The following is a 23,184-nucleotide window of genomic DNA, read 5'->3' on the forward strand; positions in this document are numbered from 1 at the left end:
CAGAAAATAGCACATTTCCTCTATAGACATATATGTATGTATACGTATAATTTTGTCTTTCCTTTTGAAAAGATATACACATTTGTTATAAATTCATCTTAGAATTGCTCACGGAACGAAAATAATTATAATTACAGCTTAACATCAACACTTCTATAAAGGGAACATCCCAATAGTTTAACTTTGATCCATGAGGAAACAATCATGGTGCCCGCTGTTATCTTTTTGAATAGATTCAAATATCGGTTGAAGGTCTGGAGAGTTTTTGATCTGTGTGAGAAATTCGCTGAGGTATGGATTTTTGTCTGAAAGAAAACAAGAGACCCATGTCCAATGGGATTAATGAAACTCAACTTGATCATGTATGCTATCTAACCTGCGTCTGGAATAGTAAGAAGAGCTGAAACGGCTCGCATTGCAGATCTCTTCAGTTCATCCTGTTTCTCGTACTCCTGCTTCACAGAGTTCGCTTTGACTTTGGTGGTGCAAGTAACTCGCAAAGGTTCTACTAGTTTGTCTAATCTTTGCAAGACTGCACCAGGGCAGATCTGAGATAACCTTGCGGTCATTAAGTATGTCAACATCTTAATATCATAGTGGTCCTTCAAGCCATTTTCAACTTGGTTAAGAAATTCGAAAATATCAATACGGTCGACGCATGAGTCCAATAAAGTATACATGCACTCGAACGCTGCCTTTCGTATATCCAGACCATCGTCGACTGTGTGCTTGAACGGCCCCATTTCTACCTCTCGTATCAACTCTTTCTGTAAAATCCATCCACAATGTATAACATAATTTTAAAAAATATGAGAGATTACTTACCTTCACTTTGGTTTCACTGTAAAGCTGAGGTAAGATCGAATCCAATAAATCTCTGATCAAAGATGGCTTATTATGAGCTGCTGAGTTGAATGCCACTAATGCTACTCTTCTAACATTCAAGTCAGGATCTTGAAGCGTATTTAGGAATTGACCAATACACTGACGCAGTAAAGAATCGATTGGCTGCGGCTAAAATTTTCAACAGACAATTAAAATGCACAACTTTCAAGATTTGTTTGTTGTAGCTCACTTGATCAGAAATTGTGAATTTCACAGCAGTGACTACTGTGGTTCTCATTAAAGGTGATGGTGAATTAAGACTCTCCTTTAGTTTACCCAACAGATGTGCTGGGTCAATCAAGGTAAGCTTGCCCAAGCATTCTGCTACAACATTCCTTGAACCTTCCTCTTTGCATTCGCAATGCTTGAACAATTGCTTCCAAATTGGTGGCACATATGGAAGTAATTGCCTGACACCATCAGTTGTTGATGATAAACATGTGATAATCTAAAGCAATTAAAATATAATATTATATACATTTCATATTAAATAGATTTTCTTACTTCTTTAAGAGAATGTAACAATAGATATTGTCTCTTGGGTTGATTCTGAATTTCTTTCAGAATTATGGGTAAATATTGTCTTAAATTGCCAATAGAAATACTTCCTAGAGCATAGCTAGCTGCTGTTTTGACCTCCTCAGATATATTATAAAAAGACGCAATTATCTCTTGTTCCAAATGGCCAATAGATGTTAAATCACTAAAATCATCAAATATTATAAGCATCTACAAATAATCATTAAATGAAACATACATATTACGACCAATTTCACCAATAATCAGCAAGCAAAAGATATGTTCGCTATCAGTTTTGCTGCGCTTAATGTCGTTTACAAATTTATTAACAACAGGTAAAGCCATATTCGGGCAAATTGCAGTGATAGCAGCAACACATTTAGCCATAGAATAATAAGCTTGTTTATGAACAAACTGGTTGCCACTAGTGTGAATGATAGGGTTCAGCAGAAGAAGCAACACTTCATCGTAACCAATGCTTGGAATTTGGCACTGAACAAGTGCTTGGAAGAATTCCAACATAGAAGTCAATGCGGCACCTATAAATTAAGTATTAATAAATAAATAAGAAATCATTGAAAATGGACGAACCTTGTAAAAGGGGTGACTTTAACAGTACAAGTATCTCGGTCATGATGGTAGTATTAATGTCATAGAGTGCCTTCGGGTGATTTTCAGCGATAGATTTCAAAATCACTAGAGTCCATTGTGCAATATGCAAGTCAGATTCATCCAACAATGGTGGCAATTCAACTATAACATGTGACAACAACTCTGGATTCAAGTTGTGCTGATAGTTCTTTATTAAGCAATCGATAAGCGATAAAGTGCTAAGCTTCAGCGCCCTTTGATTCTTCCTCAGAAATGATCCCAAAATTGGTATAGCTTCATTCTAAGATCACAAATAAATTAATAATGAACATAGTATATAGTTGCAATTTACATACTATAATTGGTAGGTTAATTCCTAGCGGAGAACCTGCAATTTTGGTGAGAGCCTTTACTGCAGTTAAACGCGTGATTTCATTCCTCAATCTATCCAAGAACAAGGGCAAACAGGTGGGTAATTCCTTTCGTAGGAAATCGCCCAAATTGCAGATGATCTGTCCCATTGTGGAGATTGCTCTCTCCTTAACTTCTTGGTCAATGTCAGTAGCCTTCAGGCGAACTAACGTGCAGTTGTATATATCATTTGTGAATGGAGTAAAGTTAAAACTAGAGGGGGCTGTTAATGGCCTGATCACCTTAACCATCTCTTGTAATACATTTAAAGCCTCTGCAGTGATCTTGTAAAAGCTATCACCCACAGCTGAAATCACCGGTGGTAATATAACAGCAATATATGGATGAAAAACTGGCGGTTGATGAGTTGTTAAAAGGCAGTAAATAAATGAGAGCGCATCAATTTTCATGTTACTGCTCGAGTTTTTCTCGCCCAAGGAATACTGTATTCCGGGTACTAATTCGCCAATCTGAAAGCATGAAAATCATATATGGTAGTCAATTAATGGATAACGTTAAACGTACTTGTTGTGTTAGAGCGCCTGGTAGTACAGCACATAGTTCTTTAAGTAAATTGAAACAATCTTGTCTAGTTTTGACAGACTTCTCCTTCATCTGTACGCTCACACTTTTGACAATTGATGGTACTTGTTGTTGTAACAAAGAGACAGGAGTCTCCTGTTCCATGGAATCAGGATCAATGTTAACATTTATAGAAGTTTTCGTTTGCTTCAAAAGAGCGATGTATGCATGGAAAATGTCGGATTTTACATTCTCTTCTCTCTCTGAAAATACAACTCGCTAAAGCTCTCAATTTTATTTTATTTTTTATAAATATACCTTTGAATCTGACAATCATAGCAGGCGATAAAGTTTTGTAAAACTCTGGGAGCAATTCGTGCCTGCTCGTGATGATTCCTTCTAAACATTTAGCGGCGGACCTGCGAACTTTCCAGCTCATGTCATCATCGTCGCTATATTCATCATTTTCATCATCGTCATCTTCATCATCTTGCTCGGCATCCATAACGCCCTCATTTTCATCGTCATCATCGTAGTTGTAGTTCGGATCGTAAGTTATATATTTCAAACATAATCCTGTTACCTATATTTTTTAACAATTGAAATTACTAGTGTTTAGTATATAGTGAGAATACCTACAGTTTGAATGTGATGGGTGATCTCCTTAGGACATCTGTTTACAAATGACTCAAACGCTTGCAAGCAGAACTCCCTGAGCTCATCATCATCAAGATTTATATATTTCATTATCAACTCAACAAATATTTCGATATGTTCTCCAAATCTGTGGCCCGATTGACGGCTAAAAAAACATTATTGTAATAATTAAATTACCTCTAATTGTTGATCATATTTACCATACGGAAGCGACGCATTGGATGTATGTTCTGATCTGCGTGTGATTTGTCTCAGTACTTAAACCGTTCTTCAAATGTTCAATAAGTTTATGGTATAATGATGTATTGCAGGATAGCACAAAGTTGCTTAAAGCCATAATCGTACGCTTCCTGACCGCCTGTCTCGGCGATGTTAATTGCGGCAATAAAGCGCTGAGAATAGCTGCATGAAATGAAGATAAAACATTTCCAAACCTCGCCAAAAGATCGGCGACTATATCTAAAGCTTCCAATTGGACAGAAACGTCTTCTTGCTAAAATTTACAAACTTTAATAATTAAAAGGCCAAAAATTAAATATGTGATATTACTCTTTCTATTGCTGTAGTTAGACGTGATGTTATATGTTTGCAGATATTTCCAGACAATCCACCAGGTGCTTGTGGCAGTTCTGCAATTACAGTTTTCAGACCAATGCTAGAGATATCTCTCAACTGTTCTTTCTCTGATATCATATTGGTGCACAAGGATTCAACAATAGTTTCTACTTGATATTCTTTCACTTTGTTGACAAGTGGACCCAAGCTGAATTACATATATTAATAAAATATTTACACTATGGAAGAGGATGTGGCACTTACCATTTCACTGCCAGGTTTTGCACTTCACCATTTTTATCCTCAAGCAGCTTCAGGAGCATCTTGACAACCTTCCTTTCAGAATCATCATCAAGTTTAATGCTATCCTTCTGTAGCTCAGTCATCAGATCATTTGTGGCCATAAACCGAAAATCTTTATCAGATGACTGCATCTAAGAATTGAATGAGAGTCTCAACAGAAATTCTTCTAATAGCTGTTACAAAATTGCTTACCTTCTCCAGCAAATTAGCTATCTGATAGGAGACGCTGGCCATCGTCATTCTGCTTTTCTGCGCCACGGTTGATGATTTTTGTTTCCGATTCTACTGGACAAGAATTGCTTAGAGCTTACTCTAACCAATCAACACTGATTAGTTTTAAGGTATTATCATAGTATTTATTCTATGCAACTAACCGGCATCGGTCAGCAAATGCTCTGTACGTCACTTAATGTACTTTAACTATTGAATCAAATGTTGTTCGATGATAAAAATATGTTATTAACTAATTGCGCTGGTCACTGTGTAAGTGGCTGCAACTGCAATGCATTTGTCATTCACCACCCTGAAGTTGCCTATTGAATGGTGTGAAGATTGAAGAAGAATAAATAGAAATATTTATTTAAATTTGTAAATTTAAAAGAGAACCGTTTTCAATTAGAATAATTTGTCAAATGTTTAAAACAAAACAATAAAAGATACTTCTTTTTCTAGTAAAACTGCACCTCCATCTATGAAGGGGCATCCACATCCTATTACTCCTGTTGCCACAGTTGCAATTTCAAAATTTAAAATCGGTGTAATTAAGCGAATCTCTCAAGTTTTTTTTTACATCAATTGCTAAAATGAATCTAACTATTCGCTTTTTATATTAATTGTGGAGTTACTTGTAGTGTTAATTGGGATTTTTACTAAATATACCAGATGAAGAACAAGATGATTTATAAATTGTAAATTGGATTATGTTTAAGTAATTTACTTGATCTATTAGAATAAAGATATTTTTGTGTCGTTTTACTAACGACAAATTCGAAATAACCAGTCTTTTCAACTATTCGAGATTGATTAAAATTTGCTTCGCGATACACATTGGAGATCGGCAACCAAACTAGCATTAATTTCAATTAAATATTTGAAGAGATTCAGTCAAATATTTGTATAATATTATATCGCATGTTTTGTTGTTTTTGGCCAATAAATTATTAATTATAATCAATAAAAAAGTATAAAAAATAGTTAGTGGAAGAACTACAATGCCGGCGAACCCTGTAATGCGGAGGGCCCGAGTCTATAAAGAACCTAAATAAAAAAAAATATGGCTCTCAAATAGTAAAACTAGCTGGTGTCTAGGGCCCACAACTTTCTTAATGTGACCCTTCGAGTATCGATCCTCCACCTCACCGTCATCAATGTTTATAACTGATGTTTAAGGCTGTATGATTAAGTCTATTTGAAATCGAGCTCAACTCAAATATATATAATAAACCTTAAATAAATATTTCCATATAAATACGCCATACAATTATTCATAATTACCGTATTCAACCTTCATTATTGGAAGAAGAAGAATGTATCAAGAATGATGCTGATAACAAAATCTAAATGTGGTCTGAAACTTTAGTTAAATTAAATTGCTAAGTATTTTAAGCATTCAAATATTAACTCGAGTATTTTTAAGTTAAAATATCGTTTATGTAAATAGTAATTAATGACACGATAAAAACAAATGTCTGTGTATTTAGATTTGTATATAATATACGTTTAGATAAATATTTTTGAACAATTATATCAGAATAATATGCTTCAATTACGTATTTAATTGATTAACATTTCTCAACTAAACATCACTAGTTGAATCAACATCATAAACTGATTTTTTTCATCATAACAATTGAGCACAAAGATATATAATGAAATATTGTACATGTATACTGTCGTGTCTCTTGGATAGTTTTCTGGACACTGTGGGATATCTTCTTCTGTTGTGGAGTCTTAGGTTTGGTAAATAATGAATCCAACGAGTTTTAATTGTTGTTTATTATTAAAATATGCTTTAATGTGTGATAGGTCTAAAACTCTGTAGTTTATTCTTTTATGTTATTACTAAGATTAATTACAAATTACTTATTCTAATTAACTAGGCAAGGGGGTAGGAATTTGAGGAATAAGGCACGGTTTTGATAAGACGCTACGCTTCATGTCATTGCTCCTGTACGGATTCTGCGTCTGGTTTCCACTTGAAAATATGAGCGATGTTCTTATCAGTAGTCGGTCTCAATGAAACTGCCTATTCTGCGTCTGAGTTCTCAGTTGAAAATAGGAAGGAATGTTACAATCGGTCTCACGTTGGAGGTTCCTTTATGCTTATGTATATGTTTATATAATAAGGCGTCTAAGAAACGCCGTGTATGTCTCTTACATCGTTAATACACTATATTAACAATAATAATTGTAATAATAACGGTTGAACACAACAATACTATTTAAAATAAGATCATAGACATTTATTCATAAATTTGATTTTGATTGTTTTAATTGCACTTATAAGCTAATTGTTAATTGACAATTTAGGTCACGTAGTTTGTTTGAAGTAATAAGTTAAAAGGAATCGAATTCAATAAAAAAAGTAGACGAGACATCGAAATAATATATATAGTTTCTTTAATGTTATTCTTAGATGTTATTTCCGAGAAAAAGTCTGCGTAGTATTTTATTTGCTGCATTCCTATGCGTTCGTCGAATATAGTATTTTTTTAACATATTTATGAATGAACTTATTTGTACTTTGGTTGCATATACAGGTATCCCCCGACTTACGAACTAGTTCCGTTCCAAAGGGTTATTTTTAAGTCAGGGGAATTTTAAAAATTTCAAAATATCTTACCACACATTATCGTGGTTTTTACTTTTATATATGTTAAATTTCGTATTACTGACTGCATAAATTTGAAAAAATTCATTAAAATAAACAAAATATTTACTTATTCATTTTCTTCCTATTTCCCTTTTTCTTCTGTCCACACAATAATTTTATACATTTTTTGTCTATAAATGAAGTTTTTATTATATAACTTTAGGTATAAATACGGTTTTGTATATACAAAACAAAGTTATATAAAAACAATAAAAGTTTGTGTCGACATTTTTAATAGAAGCATTAATTAATAACATTTCGTGCAAAAACTGTTCAATTACTTAAATAATAGGTTATTTAGTAATTAACTAATAGGTTTCTTTGTTATTTACTTATTTATTTTTAAATATAGCAATATCTTAATGCGGTTTTAATAGTCGATTAGGAAAACCATTTATGTAATTATATCAAACAGCGACTGACATAACATAGGTAATGCTATAATTTATTTCATATTCAGAATTCTGCAACAAAGTGAAACTAAGTAATAACTCAAATTATTATTATCAAATAAGAATGGATAAACCTTACACCTAGATTGATCGTATAATATATTGAGAAGAAATTGTGGTTGCATCACAATTTTTTTTATCAGAAAATCACGACAAAAATGTTACTGATACTTTTTATACTTGAAAATTCGTAGCCCCATTCCTTAGAAATATGCTCAGTAGTAGGTAACAAAGGAGAATATTTGATTGTCATACTTCAATATAAAAAATCATTAGACCACACCTGCTTATTTCAATAATACTTTTTGTAGTTAATAAATACAAATAGTGGGTGATCGGTTAACGGTCAAACGAAATGGGACTCACAAGTTACGTAGCAATAGAGAAAGTGATAGTGGACACACTTAGAAGTGAAGACAATCTGCATTGCCAAGACATGTCAAAACGTGGATGCTGATGAAGGAGAGAGGTTTTAGTGAGCTAAGAATCCTACAGTTCCACGACTCCACCCGTGGTCCCTATGTAAGGTTTCCTCTTCTCTCTTCTACAAAAAATAGGTGTCTCACAAATGTGTTTGTTATCCGAACACAAATATCTTTCGCAAAAGTGTTCGTTGTCCGATTTGTTCGTTGTTCAAAATGTTCGTTAACCCAGTAGTATCAAACTCAGTAGTATCAAACATACAGTGACAAAGCCACAACCTATTAATGATTTCTCTTTACCCTTCAATGTCAATCTCACACATAAGCTCAGTCTATATCTCTATGTTTCTAAAATTATAAGCACAATATTTACAACGAATGTATTTGTGGGCCTATTAAAAATGAGGACCGTCCAATTAAGACCACTGCGTTAACTTATAAGTTTATTTATATAAGGATAGTATTAACTCAAAATGTAAGTCCTTGTTTGTTATTATAAATGTATATTCTGAAATTTGATCATCATAATTATATCCTATAATTAGGGTATAATAAAAAATGACTTTCCTTATGTAAGGTATAAATATAATATATCAACAAAAAACTTTAAATAATATTCATTAGATGCAACAGGATCTACAGGATATCTATGATAATTCATTTTTATATCTTTCTTGTTAAAAAAGGGCGTATATGTATACTAAATTTAATAATAAATATTCCTAATAATCTTCATTACAACAGTAAAGAAATAAACATTTTTATTCACAACAATAATAATAATTATAAAACGATTATAAAAAGATTAAAATAATAAATTTTCACCAAATTTGATAAATGATCACAAAAATAATAAATGCATATCGATATAATTTATAAATTTTATTATGGAAATTTTCGATATAGTAGGAATTTTGATACAGTCGGGATTTCGAACGTCTGGATTTCGATTAGCGGGATTTCGGTTGTCGGACTTTCGATATAGACCCGATAATAATACCATCAACAAATGCAAATAAAATACTATCTACACATGGCTAAAACTTACATAATTCATGCACGGTGATAACATTTTTTCATTGTATTCCCTTTCTATAAAGTTTAGGTCAAGTATTTGCCACTAATTCAGGAAGTTCATTTGAAGACCCTAAAAACAACTTACAAATAATTAAACTGTCAATCGATTTACATCACATTATAGTAGTGAAAGTAATTTTCGTTTTTTTTTCTTGCTAGGGCAATGCCAAGTCCGATCTGTTTAGTTATTTAATGGGCAAATAAAACGACCTTTAAACGAATAAGGTCTTAATTTGCCATATATTATTAACCAATAATCAAAAATTGATCTTTCCTTTACTATTTGTTACACATTTCTCGTGGAATTCTTTATTAGTACTGTGTATTTTGATATATCAGAACGTATTTTTATCATTCGAAGAAAACATCATTAGACATTTATTTTTGAAATCATCTTTAATGCTATATCCAATTCCACTCGAATCTGAAAAATAAATTTCAATGAAAATCTAATTAAATTATCTAATTTAAACATTATCTAATGTAGTGATTCTCAAAGCGTGGGTCGCGACTCCCAAAGGAGAGTCTTAAAATATTAATGACTGATTGCTTTTCTACACATACCCATTCTTCGGGGGGACCCAAAAACTGTTTGAGAATCACTGACCCAATGTATATTCAACTATAGCAATAATAGCTATACTATGTTAAAATATTAATAAAATGCAAAACCAGGCTTTTTATCAATTATATCCGGTCTGCCTTTAATAAAAAATCAAAGAATAATAAAAAAAAATACATACCTAAAGCGTTATAAAACCTAATAAATATATTAATTATTCGAACACTAAATTTTGGTTATTTAACTCAAATAGCCCAAGAGCGTGATTATTCATCACTATATTAATTTGAACTTTAAATATCTGATTTATTTATGGCTCAATAACGTTAAATTAAAAAAAAAATTAGATTATTAAAAATAATAATGTATTGACTTATTTTTTTCTTTATGTACAAATTAGAAAAATATATTTATTTTATTTGTACTTTATTGTTAATATTATAAAAGCAGATAATATTTAATCAATATATGAAATATTTTCATAGAATATTTATATATTTGATTATATAATGGTGTATAATAGAACAAAAGTTTTAGTGGTAATCTTGAAACAATGTATAATTTATATGAATATTATTAGAATATAATTTATTTATTTCTTTATTTAAACATCAACTTAAGCTTCTTTCAACAAAGTATATTAGATACAGTATAACTATAATATGCGATTAATAACATAACTATAGACTTCCATCATTTCGAGCACAATTATATTTTTTTTTGCGTATAATTAATTCAAGGATTTTATAAACATTATTATTAATTATAATTTATTGGGACGGAAAGTCCCACTCTTTACAGAAGTTCTTAATGATTTTTTTTATATATGTAAGAATAATTATTCTTATTAATTATCATTGCATACATTAATATATAAACAACTATTGACCTAAGTTCGAAATAATAATATTTAAATATTTCAGCAAAATTATTAAAAGGATATATATTTCATAGATTGTTAATTTCATTTGATGACAAGAGACATAAAATAATTATATTCAATAATATTTATTTTTAATTACTGAATTAGAAAAATATTTTTCATTTATTGAAAAAAAAAAGAAAACTATTTCAAGAGTATTTTTTCATTTATTTATGTAATAAATAACCGCCGAATGCAGGTATTTCCATCTTCAAGTTAACGAGGAAATGCAAATGTGAATTGCTTGGTGACATTTAACCCACTTACGTTTAATCACCAAGGTTCTGAAAGTTCGAAGTTCTTCATTGTTTTAAATCAATAATGCTGCCATAAAGCTGCATCGTGATTTCAACGCCATCTACGTAAGAAACCGCACATTTTTTTCCACGCACACCGTTTTTGTTTTCTTCATTTTTTTTTTCATTATGAAACCCAAATTACGTTGGAAAACATAATTGTAACACATTATATGATAGCTTGTATTAAATTGAAATGTTATAAACATAATAGCTAAAAAAAAGGTTAATCAAATTTATTATTTAACTTTTTTTTATATAAGAATCAAGTGGTAATGCAAACAAAAAGAACGTAGGTCAATAGTTAATTTATTTTTACGTCAGTTAATATTTTTCGTAATTTTATTATTTATTATTTAGTGTATAATAATCATGCATAAAATAATAACAATCTTTAAAATTAACATTAAACATAATTTGCTTTTTATATTATTATTAGTATTATTAATATTATATTGTTTATTCAATTTCAAAAGTTGGGATTAGCGCACGTTCGACGTTTTTTTTTGTAGAAGTCCACAGAGCTTTGCAGATGAGAATATTAAGGCACGCGTTTGACATTTCTGGTGGAAGGATTATCCGAGGAGAACGGTTGCATTTACGAAGGATACATTTGCAGCGCGAAATTTATTACTTTTTTTACACAACATTAAACTTTATACAAATCAACATAACAATAAGTAAACAAAAAAAAATACGAATAAAATGTTGTTAGTTAAATGCACAGTCGAATGATTTAATTTTCTCGTATTCGATCGACTCGAATCCAATTCAATTTTTTTTTTCGGTTATTCTTTCAATATTGATTGCTCAATTAGAGAAGATATTTTTAGGTAGGCCACAATTCTCATTTCTTATTTTTTTTTCAATTTATTCCGCTTTTATTTAAATAGTACAAACATCTAGATTAATCGTTAATCAATATACCTTTTATTTACTTCTTCGTCTAGCAAAATGTGTGCTGTTTTCCCATTATTGGTATCAATATTTTATTTTTTTACCACGTTCATTAATTTAGCAGGTATATAGTATTGCATTTGAACCAACGACAAAAATATCACAAGTAAATTGAGATTCGAAAGCAAGAGTTGTAATAATTCACGTATATTGTGTGCATTTGTCTGTGTGTGTATGCGTGTGCCAATACATATATTTATATATATATATTGTGAATAATGGGGTGTTTATTGTTTGTTTGTGATAAAGGCGCATTTATTCGAAACCTGATTCGATATTTATTATTAGATGGATTAAAGAATCTACTTTAGCTTCAAGAGAAAGAGATGCATCTCACATATACAAGAAGGCTTCAAAATCATTTGTGGGAGTGCAATGGGCACCGGGGAAAGCATGGCTATACCATTGGACTCCCCTCACAGAAACAGTTTATCAATACCATAAAATTTACTTTTTTTTTTGAGGGGCTTAAATTACATTTTATAAATATTAACACATTATAGCATTCAATATAATCTTTTTTTTTTAGTTTATAACAATTTTGCATAAAGTTTTTTTTTAACAATATTAAAGACACCTGTATTTACAATTGTGGGTGTCCCTTTCCTCTTCTTCTTATTTGTTTTATATCGATTTTTGGTTAATTTTATTACTATAATTTCGAAATCTCGTGGTGTTTTTTTTTTGGTATTGCTATGGGCTTTCTGCCTGTCTATACGACGCTAAGATAATACAATTGATTTACGTACACCCGCAAATTCCATTTCTTTGAAAAACAATGGTTTTGTTCAAAATTATTAATATTATTATATTTGAAGCAAATATAATCGGACGGGTCAAAAACTATTTTCTTAATATTCTTTATGTGTGTATACATATATATTTATTATTCTTTAAAATGCTGAATTCTGAGGTACTAGATTTACTGCTAAAAATGTTTTTTTCGTTTAAACCCACTCTGATTGTGGTATTTCTTGCTGTTTACAAATTCCAGTCGTGTATTTTTAGGTATTTCCATTTTTTCTTGTAATTGTAGACTAAACTCAATCATCTGAGCTCAGATTTTGAACTTTGCACTTGACAAAAATTATTATAGCATCCTGCGGCTTGAAAAATTTGATTTTTTTTTTTATTATTATTATTTTTATAGCTTTTTCCAGTTAACATCCTTGATACAAAAAACAGTGCATAATGCGTCATACATAAGGCAAATTATGCCACGTAAGCAGTTGTGTAAATATGGCAATCAATCAATTTATATTTTCGTTTTCTATTATTTTTTAATATATTACGCGACACCCCAAACCTAGCTTTCAACTTATTTCAATGGTCTTTGCGCAAAATCTATTTGTGTATCTTATGGTCAGCAACAATTTAGAGATACGGTTAACAAGTAGGAAAAACCTTGCAAATTGCACACGATGACACCAATATCGCAAATGCCAATTTGCTACTTTAACCTTTGCCCCACGACCCCAGTTCTACCATCGCAATGTACGCGTTTACGTAATCCAGGAATAGCAGAGCGGAGGCGTATCGATCTACTCTCGGCTTTATTACAAAAACACGCAGAGCGTAAGTAAATACCGATCAAAACAATCCACGCCTCCAACAACAGCGATTTAAAGCTCTGGTCTGGTTAAATCGCTTTAAACTTATGTTTTCCACTTATTCTATCCTAAGACCCAACGATTTCAGAATTGAAATAACTTCTAACTACACATTACATAATAGTATTAACCGTGTAGGTGCAATAACAGCAAAAACGCATGTTTTTAACGTATGCTTGACTATTTATGATAGCGAAATATATTGAAAACGTTGGCCGTTGGATACAATTTAAATACTACGAAATGTCATGAGAGATACTAAAAATGGCGCACTGGTACTGGTCAGTAGATTAGAAAAACGTTGTACTTAAATGTTTGAGTAAGTTGAACTCAGGTATTGGGCGATACTGGTCTACCGACTACACACGTTATGCACTGTTCATTTATATGAAAAATTCAACTCACGTACTAAGTAGATGAATGGAGTGGTTTGGAGGGATCCTAGTTTTCAATCTCTTGCAATCGACCAAATAAACAACCCCCGCCCCAGCAATGTTCCTTTGGAAATCTCTTGTACAATCGTAGCGTATTGCTCACGACAAAGACGTACAATCTTTGTGTTTGATGCGAGAATTTTGCTTGCTTATACAAAAAGAGATATATATATATTCTTACCAGTTTGTGCGATTTAATACATATATACATATATGTATATATACATATATATGTATGTATATATAAAGCAAACTACAATTTGATTTGTGCATTTTTTACCGTTTATAATATTTAATTCGTTAAGAGTGTTTCCCTTATTTTTATATTTTATAAACAAACAATTGCTACAAGTGTTTGAGATAAGAATTTTATATATGTCGCTTTTTATCTTTTCCGTTTCTTTTCTCCGTTACAATGAGCTGACCGTAGGTAAAGAACCATTTAAAAATCGTTTCTAATGTTATTCTAAGCATTATCAAAAAAGAAGTATGAAAAACACACAAGCCTGAGCTGGTTGTATACAGTGGTGCCTATCCATTAGATGTCAGCGATGGGTCCTCCGGTCATAGAGATGCTGGTTGTCATTGTGGTCAGGTTGCTGTAATTAAATACCAAACAATAATTATCTGAATAAAAGTTGAAAATATGTCAATTCTTACCCAGGAATCGACATCGAATTGGCAACCCCATCGGCGAAGCTTTCTCTGCTCATCTCATCAGCCATAGCAACCTTGAAATGGTGCCCGAAGCTGGCTAAGTCCTCACGGAATGCCTCGCTTGCAGGTGTAATTCCACTGCTAGTGGGTTGTAGAGGTGTCTCATCAGGGACGCTATCGCCTTCCATATCCATAGCCTCAGCATTCTTCTCAAGCGGCGCCGTTTCTTCATCGTCATTGTAGATTTTAAAGTATGCAAAAGTTAAGTAAATTACGGACAGTATGAAAGAAGGTATTGGTATTGCCATGGCGTAGACCAAATTCATGTACACTTGCCACATGTCCAGGTGGCTGATTACGAGTCCCGGATCGACGCGACTATAGTAGCAACTAAAGTTCGTACCTATTTCTTTGTACCTCTTCAGCCAAACCGAGCAATTGAGCATGGGAGGATAGCCGCAGCCTTTAACATTTGGGAACAATTTGGCGCCCATATAGTACCATTCTGAGTCATTGCCCATGAGCCCTGTGGGCTCCACTTCGGACACATAGTAATCGTAGTCATCGCTGACGGCCCGTCCTTGTCGCACTAGAGGAGCCTCCAGGTCGGTGTCGGAGTCGGTCATCGATAGGGAGGAGGATAGGTTGTCATGTAACAACTTATAGTTGACACGAATTTGTGTACAGTCGTAAATGTCTTTGGTGCAACCCTCGCGGCACGAGGACCATGAGCAGTTTGAAACTCCTAGGCGCCTCTCGGCGTCCTTCGTCACACAGAAGGCTGGATGCTCGTCGAACTCCATGAAAATTGTAGTGAACGCGGGATCGATGACAAAAGGCACAAGGAACAGGAACGAAAACAGGCTGAACGTACCGAGCAGCACGAAGAACGCGGTGATGTAAAAAAGCACCTTCTGCTTGAGGGTCTGCTCCTCTTTCTCCTCTTCCATGGTAAAGCTCCGGACCCCACCATCTGCGGCCGCAGAACGGACACTTCACACGCCGTCACGACTCACATTTAGGGCAGGCAGCCAAGGAACAGCCCCCCTTCGATCGCTCTCCTACCGCATGCACACACGAAACAGTCTCGCCCAGTCTCCGCCGACTATCAATCTAGTACTCAGTACCAGCAGTTTCAGTAGTACTCCAGCACTAGAACTGACTACCAGAGAGCCGGAACATCACAGCTACTGCTGCTGGATCCGCCGCTCCTGCTACCGCTCACTCAGATCATTCCATGCGTCCGGCCCGACCGATCCGATCCAATTGATCGATCCTCACAGCCGCGGCGACCTGCCGGCGCCGCCGTCGTCGTCGCCTAGTACTTTTATTTGCAGTTTCTTGTTGGAAAGTGTTCGACTACAGCGACAGAACTACAACCCCCAGCGAACGAGGTTCGCCGTCACATGCACGGTGGCGGTATCCAGGACACTGCAGTCCGCGCTTAGGATATCGATTTCGGCGCCGGCCCCCGCCAGATGACACGAACGGCGGTCTCCACAGGAGCCCCATGTGACGCTCTATAGCTCCGCGAGAGCCGCCGCAACCGTCGCTCGGATTGAAAGGTAAATACTAATAGCGATATCACTAATAATTACTAAACCACATCTGCCTAAGATAAGATGCTGAGATCTCTCAGTTTCCGAAAGTTGAGCACCTTTGCGTACGTATATGGATTTTTATTTGCACATTCTATTTCTAATCATTTTGGTTTGTCACCGGGGTGGGGATGGGGGTTGTTTTGAATGTTGTTGTCGTGCCTGAAGGGAGAAGGCGGCAGCAATATTGGAGGCGGAGGAAGCGGGCGGTTGGCCGTTGGATGGCGGTGGCGCGCGTCATATCGATTCGACGGCGCCGCAGTGCGCGTTTATTGATCATCAGAGAATGGTTGGGGATGGCGTAAGCGGCACGGCGCGGCCCCCACAGCGCATGCAGCACACCAGAAAACAACGGCAGCAGCACTACCCGTGCTGCCTTTCCCCACCATATAACCATTCAGAACCATTGAGCAGCAACAGAATCGTTGCGAAAGTCGGTTAGCAAGTTAGTGGGATGAAGCAGTGCGCAGTGTAGCAGCAGCAGCAGCAGGCCGAGGCCAAGCAACGATGCCCAAGAAGAAGCCGATCCCCGTCGAGGATCTGATTATCCCGCCGCAGGATGGACGAATCTGCGGCACTATCTGCATATGCCAGATGACGCTGGTTCTGAGCAGCGTCGCCCTAGTCTACCTGACGGTGGCCGTTTACGTGCCTTCATCGCGCGCCTTCCAGTACGGAATGGTGGAGGAGCCGGTCATGTGCACGACCACGCGCGCCGTCACAGTGGAAACCTGCGAGTGGGGCTCCTGCGGCGAGTGGTGCCTGAGCAAGACCTCGGGATCGTGCATGCAAATATTCGTGAATCTGCGGTACAACGGTAGTAGCATAGTCCTAGCAAATTGCACGAACACCGCCAACAAGACATGTTATGGCATCGACCAGGAAAACGCGAAACGCAGCCGTTGCATTGTCGATGAATGCAGGAATCTAACTGGAACATTTAACTGCTCCACCGGAATGTGCATCAACATCTCGGACGCATTTGAATGCATATTCAAGGATACAGATCCTCCGCTCAAGTGTTCAGGTCGGCGTGGAAAGATTACATGCATCGACCTGGATGGTCTCTACAGTTGCAACAGAGGGACTTGCGAACGCATTCGAACGCCATACAACTGCGAGCGGCGGTGCGTCGATATACCCACACGGAACAAGAATGTGATACTCCTTAGCGGTGACAAGGTTTATCTATCGAATTGTCAGCGGGCGCTCGAGCTAGACACTGGTGAGGAGATTTGGAACAAATCGCAGGGTAACATCATGATGGCCTCCTGCTACAGCATCGTTAATGAGAGCCGCGGTGTTGTGGCCGTCGACTGCGTGAACGGCTCGCTGCTGGCCAATAACATCCTCAGCGACCTTACTAACTTTACCTACCTGAGCTACGTGAATCTCTTCAACACCATACCGCTTGATGATCGGCGGCGCATGATTCCACCCGAAACAGATCTGATCATCGCCAACGAGAGCCGCCTACTGATCAACCTCGAGGGTTGCGTGAACACGCTGCGCGACGAATGCAAGGAGTTCCTCCGCGTCTACGGCAAGGACGGCACTGATCATAACGCCCGCGCTCGCTTTACTTGCTATTACGCCAACGGCAACACCGACATCGTTGTCGCCAGGTTCGACTTGGTGACTACCACCCGCCAATTTTGGATTGCGTCGTTGCTGCCTTCGGTACTCTTCTTCGTATCGTGTCTAACGCTAATAATCTGCCAGCGGACGGTCGTTGTCGGAGATGATGCGAAAATGCGTTTTCAGGGCTGCATCAGCTCGGACCCGGGACCCATAGAGAAAAGCAATTCTGTGAACAACATGACCGACCGAGGAGGCGGCAACGGCAACAACATAATGGCCCTCTGAGATCAGTCACGTAAGCATCGTAATGCGTCGTTTCCAATGCCAAAACACATGAAGGTTGCATCTACATTATTTCGATACACTAATTTGCCACGCATCTTAGCACATTACTCAACAATAATCCAAATTTATTGCAATAAATCAACAATACTACAAAATAATACGTAATCGTAGTTTATTTTCTTATATTAATTATTGTAGTCATTTGAGGCTAGAGTAACGTATATGGTTTTGCTAATATGTTTCAGGCGTTCCCCTACTGCTGGATAGAGGCTGAAGTCGCTGCGTCCCAGCTTCGGTGCAAAGGGGGAAAGCGTTGTTTTGAGAAAATTTAAAATAAGGCTTAGTTTGATTATTCTAATACATCCACGATATATATATCTATCTATCTATCTATATATTTATATACATAAATATATACATACATATATTTAACTAAATATAGATATATTTATATTATTATCCGCCCAACTTACCTTTTGGTTTTCTTTTATTTTTTTTTCTATTCGGATTGATATTGGCACTCGCGATCGATCGTTTTAATGTAATCCAGTGTTGCAATGGACGAGAAACAGGTGCAACTGATCTCAATAGCGGAGACCGCAAAGTTTTACGCCTCGTTATGTCTGGGCACTACGGCCATTCTGTCCGTATTTGCGTTCCTGTTCCTGATCCCGTTCGTTGTGGACCCGGCTATCTCCAGCTTGATGGCCGACTACGAACCGGAGCCCGTCACCTGCGTCGCTTCTCAGCACGTGTATGCGGAAGGACTACGGAACTGCTCGTGGTCATCCTGTCGGGAAGGTTGCACACGGGAAGCCACTCGCTGCCACCAGATCTTGGTCAACTACTCCCGTATACCCTTCCGCGACTACCGACCTCCCGTGCAATTAGAATGGGATGTCTCCGACACCCGGTTCCTCATCAACGCCGAGGGATGTGGCTATCCACCAAGTGTTAACTGCTCAAAATTCGCACGCCAATACGGATTTGACTCGTCCGGAACACCATTTCCATGCTACTACAGTAGGGTCTATCCCGACATAGTAGTGGCAAGATACTCTTGGGACGACACCCTCCGACACTTAATTCTTTCCATCGCTATACCAAACTTACTGTTCGCCGCATCTATAGGCGTGCTAAGTTATTGGTATTGTCCAGGATGCGGAAGGGCCTGCCACAAATACATGCACCATTTTCCTAATGAGTACGTACTTACCTAACAGCAATGACAACTTTTTAATTCACAACTCTTTTCCAGGGACGACGACTACGAAGACGATGCTTACTAGTAGCGCGCTGAAGTAATAACGGAACCTTCATAACTTCATCTAAAATCTTCAAACATTGTCGCCAGATACCTTCCATGAGCACACTGAGCCGGCCCCGGTAGTAACGATCATCAGTACATTAAGGATAACTTTGTTGGTCTACAGTTTCCTGAAACATTCTCCTTGTGATAAAAGAAAAACAAAGTAATTAATCAATTAGTGGTAATTAAAAATCTAGCCATCGGTAGGGTCAATTTTAACGAAGAAGCTTTTTTTAAAAACGTAATTAAGTAATCCTAGCTATAGTGTTTTTTTTTTTAAGAAAATCTCAGCACATCTTGAGCAAATCGAAGTACACCAAGACTTTTAGCTGTTGCCTTCAAAAGGAACATGATATAAGTATGCGAGCTTTAAATAGACGAAGAATTTACTCAATTAAATGAATTAAGGACCTAAGAAAAAATAATACTTTTTGAAATAGGAATATTGTGTCGACATAAGAACATTTATTAAGATTATAACGGGTTATTAGCATCGGGGACGGCTCCACTTAGCAGGGACGAGATCCTTTGTCGACGCAGGGTGTATAAGGAACAAAATAATAACAGGGGCGCAATACTTAAAACACTTCATAACACCATATGCCCCGCGCCTAGAAAGCGGTTTCCGGTTTTCCTGATAGTAGTTTGCATTTTTTTTCTTCTCCGAAACGCGCAAAATGCGGACTTTAGATGAGGTACATTATGAAGTTTTCCGATACGGACGTAGTATTTACAGAATCTTTAATCACGCTTTTCTTTTTCATAGAGTTTGCTAATATTAAAATATTGATAATATTAAGGGTTAAGAGTACGAAGAGTCCTACGTAACTGCCTTACGCTACAAAAATAAAAAAATATATTGATAAAATCAATTGCAGTCGTTTTGTAAGTAAAAATTAATTAATTTTATAACGTTCGATAAGCTATAATAACGATAATAATAAGAACGTTAAGCGATTTAACACTGTAAACTTAATATGTTTAATACGAATAAAAGTTTATATAATATATTATATATACGTATAAAAAAATATGCAAATGTCCGAAAATAACGTTTCATATCATCACCGGTTTTCACATATAATTACAAATTATAATTAATAGAAAAAAATATATACAAATTTTACAAATGAAATTATGTAAAAAAAAATACTTGTTACAAAATAAATGCGTTTTAAAGACAGCTTTCCCTTTACCAACACGAATCCCAAAAGATATGAAAATAAAAGAAGATATATCTGTATTAAATAAATGACAATCGCTTTCAGCAACGAAGTTACTCTTTGTTCAATCACGCATTTGTATTGATTTCTACCCTTGTATTATTTTCTAGTATTGAAAATATACTTATTTTAATAAGAATATAATTGTTTCTTATCCTTTTCTTTACTGCTTACCAATAAACTGAAATAAATTCAATATATATCTAATAATATAAATTAAAAAATAAAATAAATATTATTATTTATAATTTAATTATTCACTTAAATTTCGTATAAAAATGCAAATTGATATTGATATTTTATATGTAATTAAAATATTATATTTAAGTTTATACAGCATTTATATATAATAATAAAAAAACAATTGTATCTATATTTACTCTTTAATTGTAAAATCATTCGGATTGTATCAATGTCATAATATATATGTAATCTATTATATGCAGATTTACGTTTTGAAGTTACAAATATATGTATTATGTAGTACAGATATATAATAAAATAAAAATGATTTATTGGACTACTTCTTGCATTATTTTTTCTATCATTATACTTATGATATAGTAACAAACATTTTGAAATTATGAAAATATATAATATAGAAGCAAACATATAATCGAATATAAATGCACAAACATGTGAATATTCTCTACGAATATTTAATCAATAGTTTGTGGTTCAGGGTCGTAACCTGCATGTCTATAAAAATATCAAATTACTAAAAAAAATACTAAAAAAACATTACTTTAATTATATAGTTATATTTTTTCCATGAAATATTCCAATATTAGTTTGACAATATAACATCATAATAGAGACTAAAGTATTGATTTTGTGATACGTTAAACACGCCCTAATATTAACCATGTACATCTTGTAGCGATGGCTCTATTTCAATATTAAACACAATATGCAATATATCACATACTCCGGATTCAGTATAGTCCGGTTTGACAATTTTAAAAAGTTTCAATATTTGTCATATGTCAATTAAATAAAATTAAACAAATAGATGAAATCATTGTTCAGACTAGAAATATATGACTAGAATACATAACATGGAGTACCTAGATATACATAACAAGAACTACAAATTAAAATTCAATACATTCACTATTTATTGATTCATTCCAACTATTAATTGCATCAATAGTATACAGAAAATTAAAACTTTATTTACTACTTTCAAAAAGTTCAAATCTGTTTTTTTTTATTGAAGTATTCATATTTCTTTTCAAAATGCCGCTTCTGTGAATTTTCGTCTTCCTGCATTTCTTGAGATACCTGAGCGTTATCGACTGGCTTGGCTCGAATTTATTTGTCGAATGATTTTGTTCTGTTGTTTACATTTAATTGACTTTTTATTTTTCTATTCTATATATAGTATAGTGCGGTTTCTAAAATTTCAAAAGAAACTAAATTTTATTTGAACAAAATAAATTTTGAAAAATTTGTATATGAAACTATTTTTTATACTTGTTCGATTTTTTCTCTTTAAAAACAGATTTTACTGGATTCGTGACGTTTCAAATAATGCGCGATATATTATAAATTTGAGTTTTTACATATAAATTATGTAGTATAAATGATGTGTCATTTCTTCTGTTATTTTTAAATGGACTTGACATTGTTGTTATTTTTTGTTTCATTATAAAATTTTACGTTTTTTTTTGCATTATTTAAATAATATAATTAAGCAGAAAAACCTATGGTGAATAGCCATTTGTAACAGTCGACTATTTTTTTGCCGTTACAGGTCTAAATTTGCGAGTATCTGAGAATTAACAAGAAACCATTCATTAAAAACGTACTACAAATTATCAAACTGCGATCAATAATGATTCCAGCTTCAGCTTGATATATTTTTTTTAGTTTGTTCGCTTCTAAGCATATATATTGAATACAGCATTTCAATGTTATTATAATAATTGATTTTAATACTAGCCTGAAATGCATAATATTTTAAAACTACATTTAAAAAATAGTTTTAGGTATATTTTATAATAGGGTATATGGAAAAAATAATTTCAAAAATCAGTCACATTTTTTTTTATTTATCGTAACCTATGCATTTACAAGCAGTGAGTGTGCCGATTCGCAACAGTATGAATTTAACAGTTAATAAATTTTATTTATTGTAAATTGCATGTTAAAATAAAACCATTATCTAACATTGACAAGATAAATTATAGTTTTAAATATGGATTAGATATTAAGATTAACATCCACGTTAATTTAAGAGTGGAAATAAAAATTAAATAATTGTAATCACAAAAAATAAATTAATGTAAAATCAAATAATTTGTCATCATTATATATAATGCAGTTGCAGGTTGTATATATATATGGAGATGGTTATAAACTACCATATTTTGCTGCTGCTTTTGGTGTTTGTTATAGGTTAATTAACGTTATTAGTACTCTTTCCTAAAATATTAGTTTATTTCAATAATTATTTATAGATTAATATATAAATAATTTGAT

The 23,184-nt window shown here is 34.3% G+C and overlaps 4 protein-coding genes across 5 annotated transcripts; 2 read left to right on the plus strand and 2 right to left on the minus strand.

Moving 5' to 3' along the window:
• Positions 1–33: 33 nt before the first annotated feature.
• On the minus strand, positions 34–4,948 carry LOC108560836 (cullin-associated NEDD8-dissociated protein 1). 2 transcript variants are annotated; one of them, XM_017918545.1, is made up of 16 exons: positions 4,818–4,948; positions 4,636–4,755; positions 4,405–4,574; positions 4,135–4,348; positions 3,786–4,078; positions 3,568–3,730; positions 3,247–3,511; positions 2,932–3,191; positions 2,352–2,876; positions 1,996–2,296; positions 1,643–1,943; positions 1,390–1,588; positions 1,076–1,333; positions 826–1,014; positions 377–767; positions 34–305 (listed from the first exon to the last, which is right to left on the minus strand). In XM_017918545.1, exons 2-16 carry the CDS (start codon positions 4,681–4,683, stop codon positions 178–180), a joined length of 3,705 nt encoding a protein of 1,234 aa, XP_017774034.1. In that variant the 5' UTR covers positions 4,684–4,755; positions 4,818–4,948; the 3' UTR covers positions 34–177. The 2 variants fall into 2 exon arrangements, with proteins under 2 accessions (XP_017774034.1, XP_017774033.1); XM_017918544.1 differs by having other exon boundaries at positions 4,636–4,948.
• Positions 4,949–14,353: 9,405 nt separating this feature from the next.
• Positions 14,354–16,264, minus strand: LOC108560834 (protein tipE). Its single transcript, XM_017918542.1, has 2 exons — positions 14,708–16,264; positions 14,354–14,646 (listed from the first exon to the last, which is right to left on the minus strand). The coding sequence occupies exons 1-2, from the start codon at positions 15,652–15,654 to the stop codon at positions 14,586–14,588; spliced, it is 1,008 nt and encodes a 335-aa protein (XP_017774031.1). The 5' UTR covers positions 15,655–16,264; the 3' UTR covers positions 14,354–14,585.
• Positions 16,265–16,275: 11 nt separating this feature from the next.
• LOC108560833 lies at positions 16,276–18,604 on the plus strand. Its single transcript, XM_017918540.1, has 3 exons — positions 16,276–16,367; positions 16,471–18,178; positions 18,414–18,604. Exon 2 carries the CDS (start codon positions 16,810–16,812, stop codon positions 18,166–18,168), a length of 1,359 nt encoding a protein of 452 aa, XP_017774029.1. The 5' UTR covers positions 16,276–16,367; positions 16,471–16,809; the 3' UTR covers positions 18,169–18,178; positions 18,414–18,604.
• Positions 18,605–20,533, plus strand: LOC108560835 (protein tipE). Its single transcript, XM_017918543.1, has 2 exons — positions 18,605–19,372; positions 19,427–20,533. Exons 1-2 carry the CDS (start codon positions 18,726–18,728, stop codon positions 19,455–19,457), a joined length of 678 nt encoding a protein of 225 aa, XP_017774032.1. The 5' UTR covers positions 18,605–18,725; the 3' UTR covers positions 19,458–20,533.
• Positions 20,534–23,184: the final 2,651 nt, after the last annotated feature.

This window comes from Nicrophorus vespilloides, unplaced genomic scaffold, assembly GCF_001412225.1.
Source record: "Nicrophorus vespilloides isolate i.1.1-1 unplaced genomic scaffold, Nicve_v1.0, whole genome shotgun sequence".
Lineage (NCBI taxonomy): Eukaryota > Metazoa > Arthropoda > Insecta > Coleoptera > Silphidae > Nicrophorus > Nicrophorus vespilloides.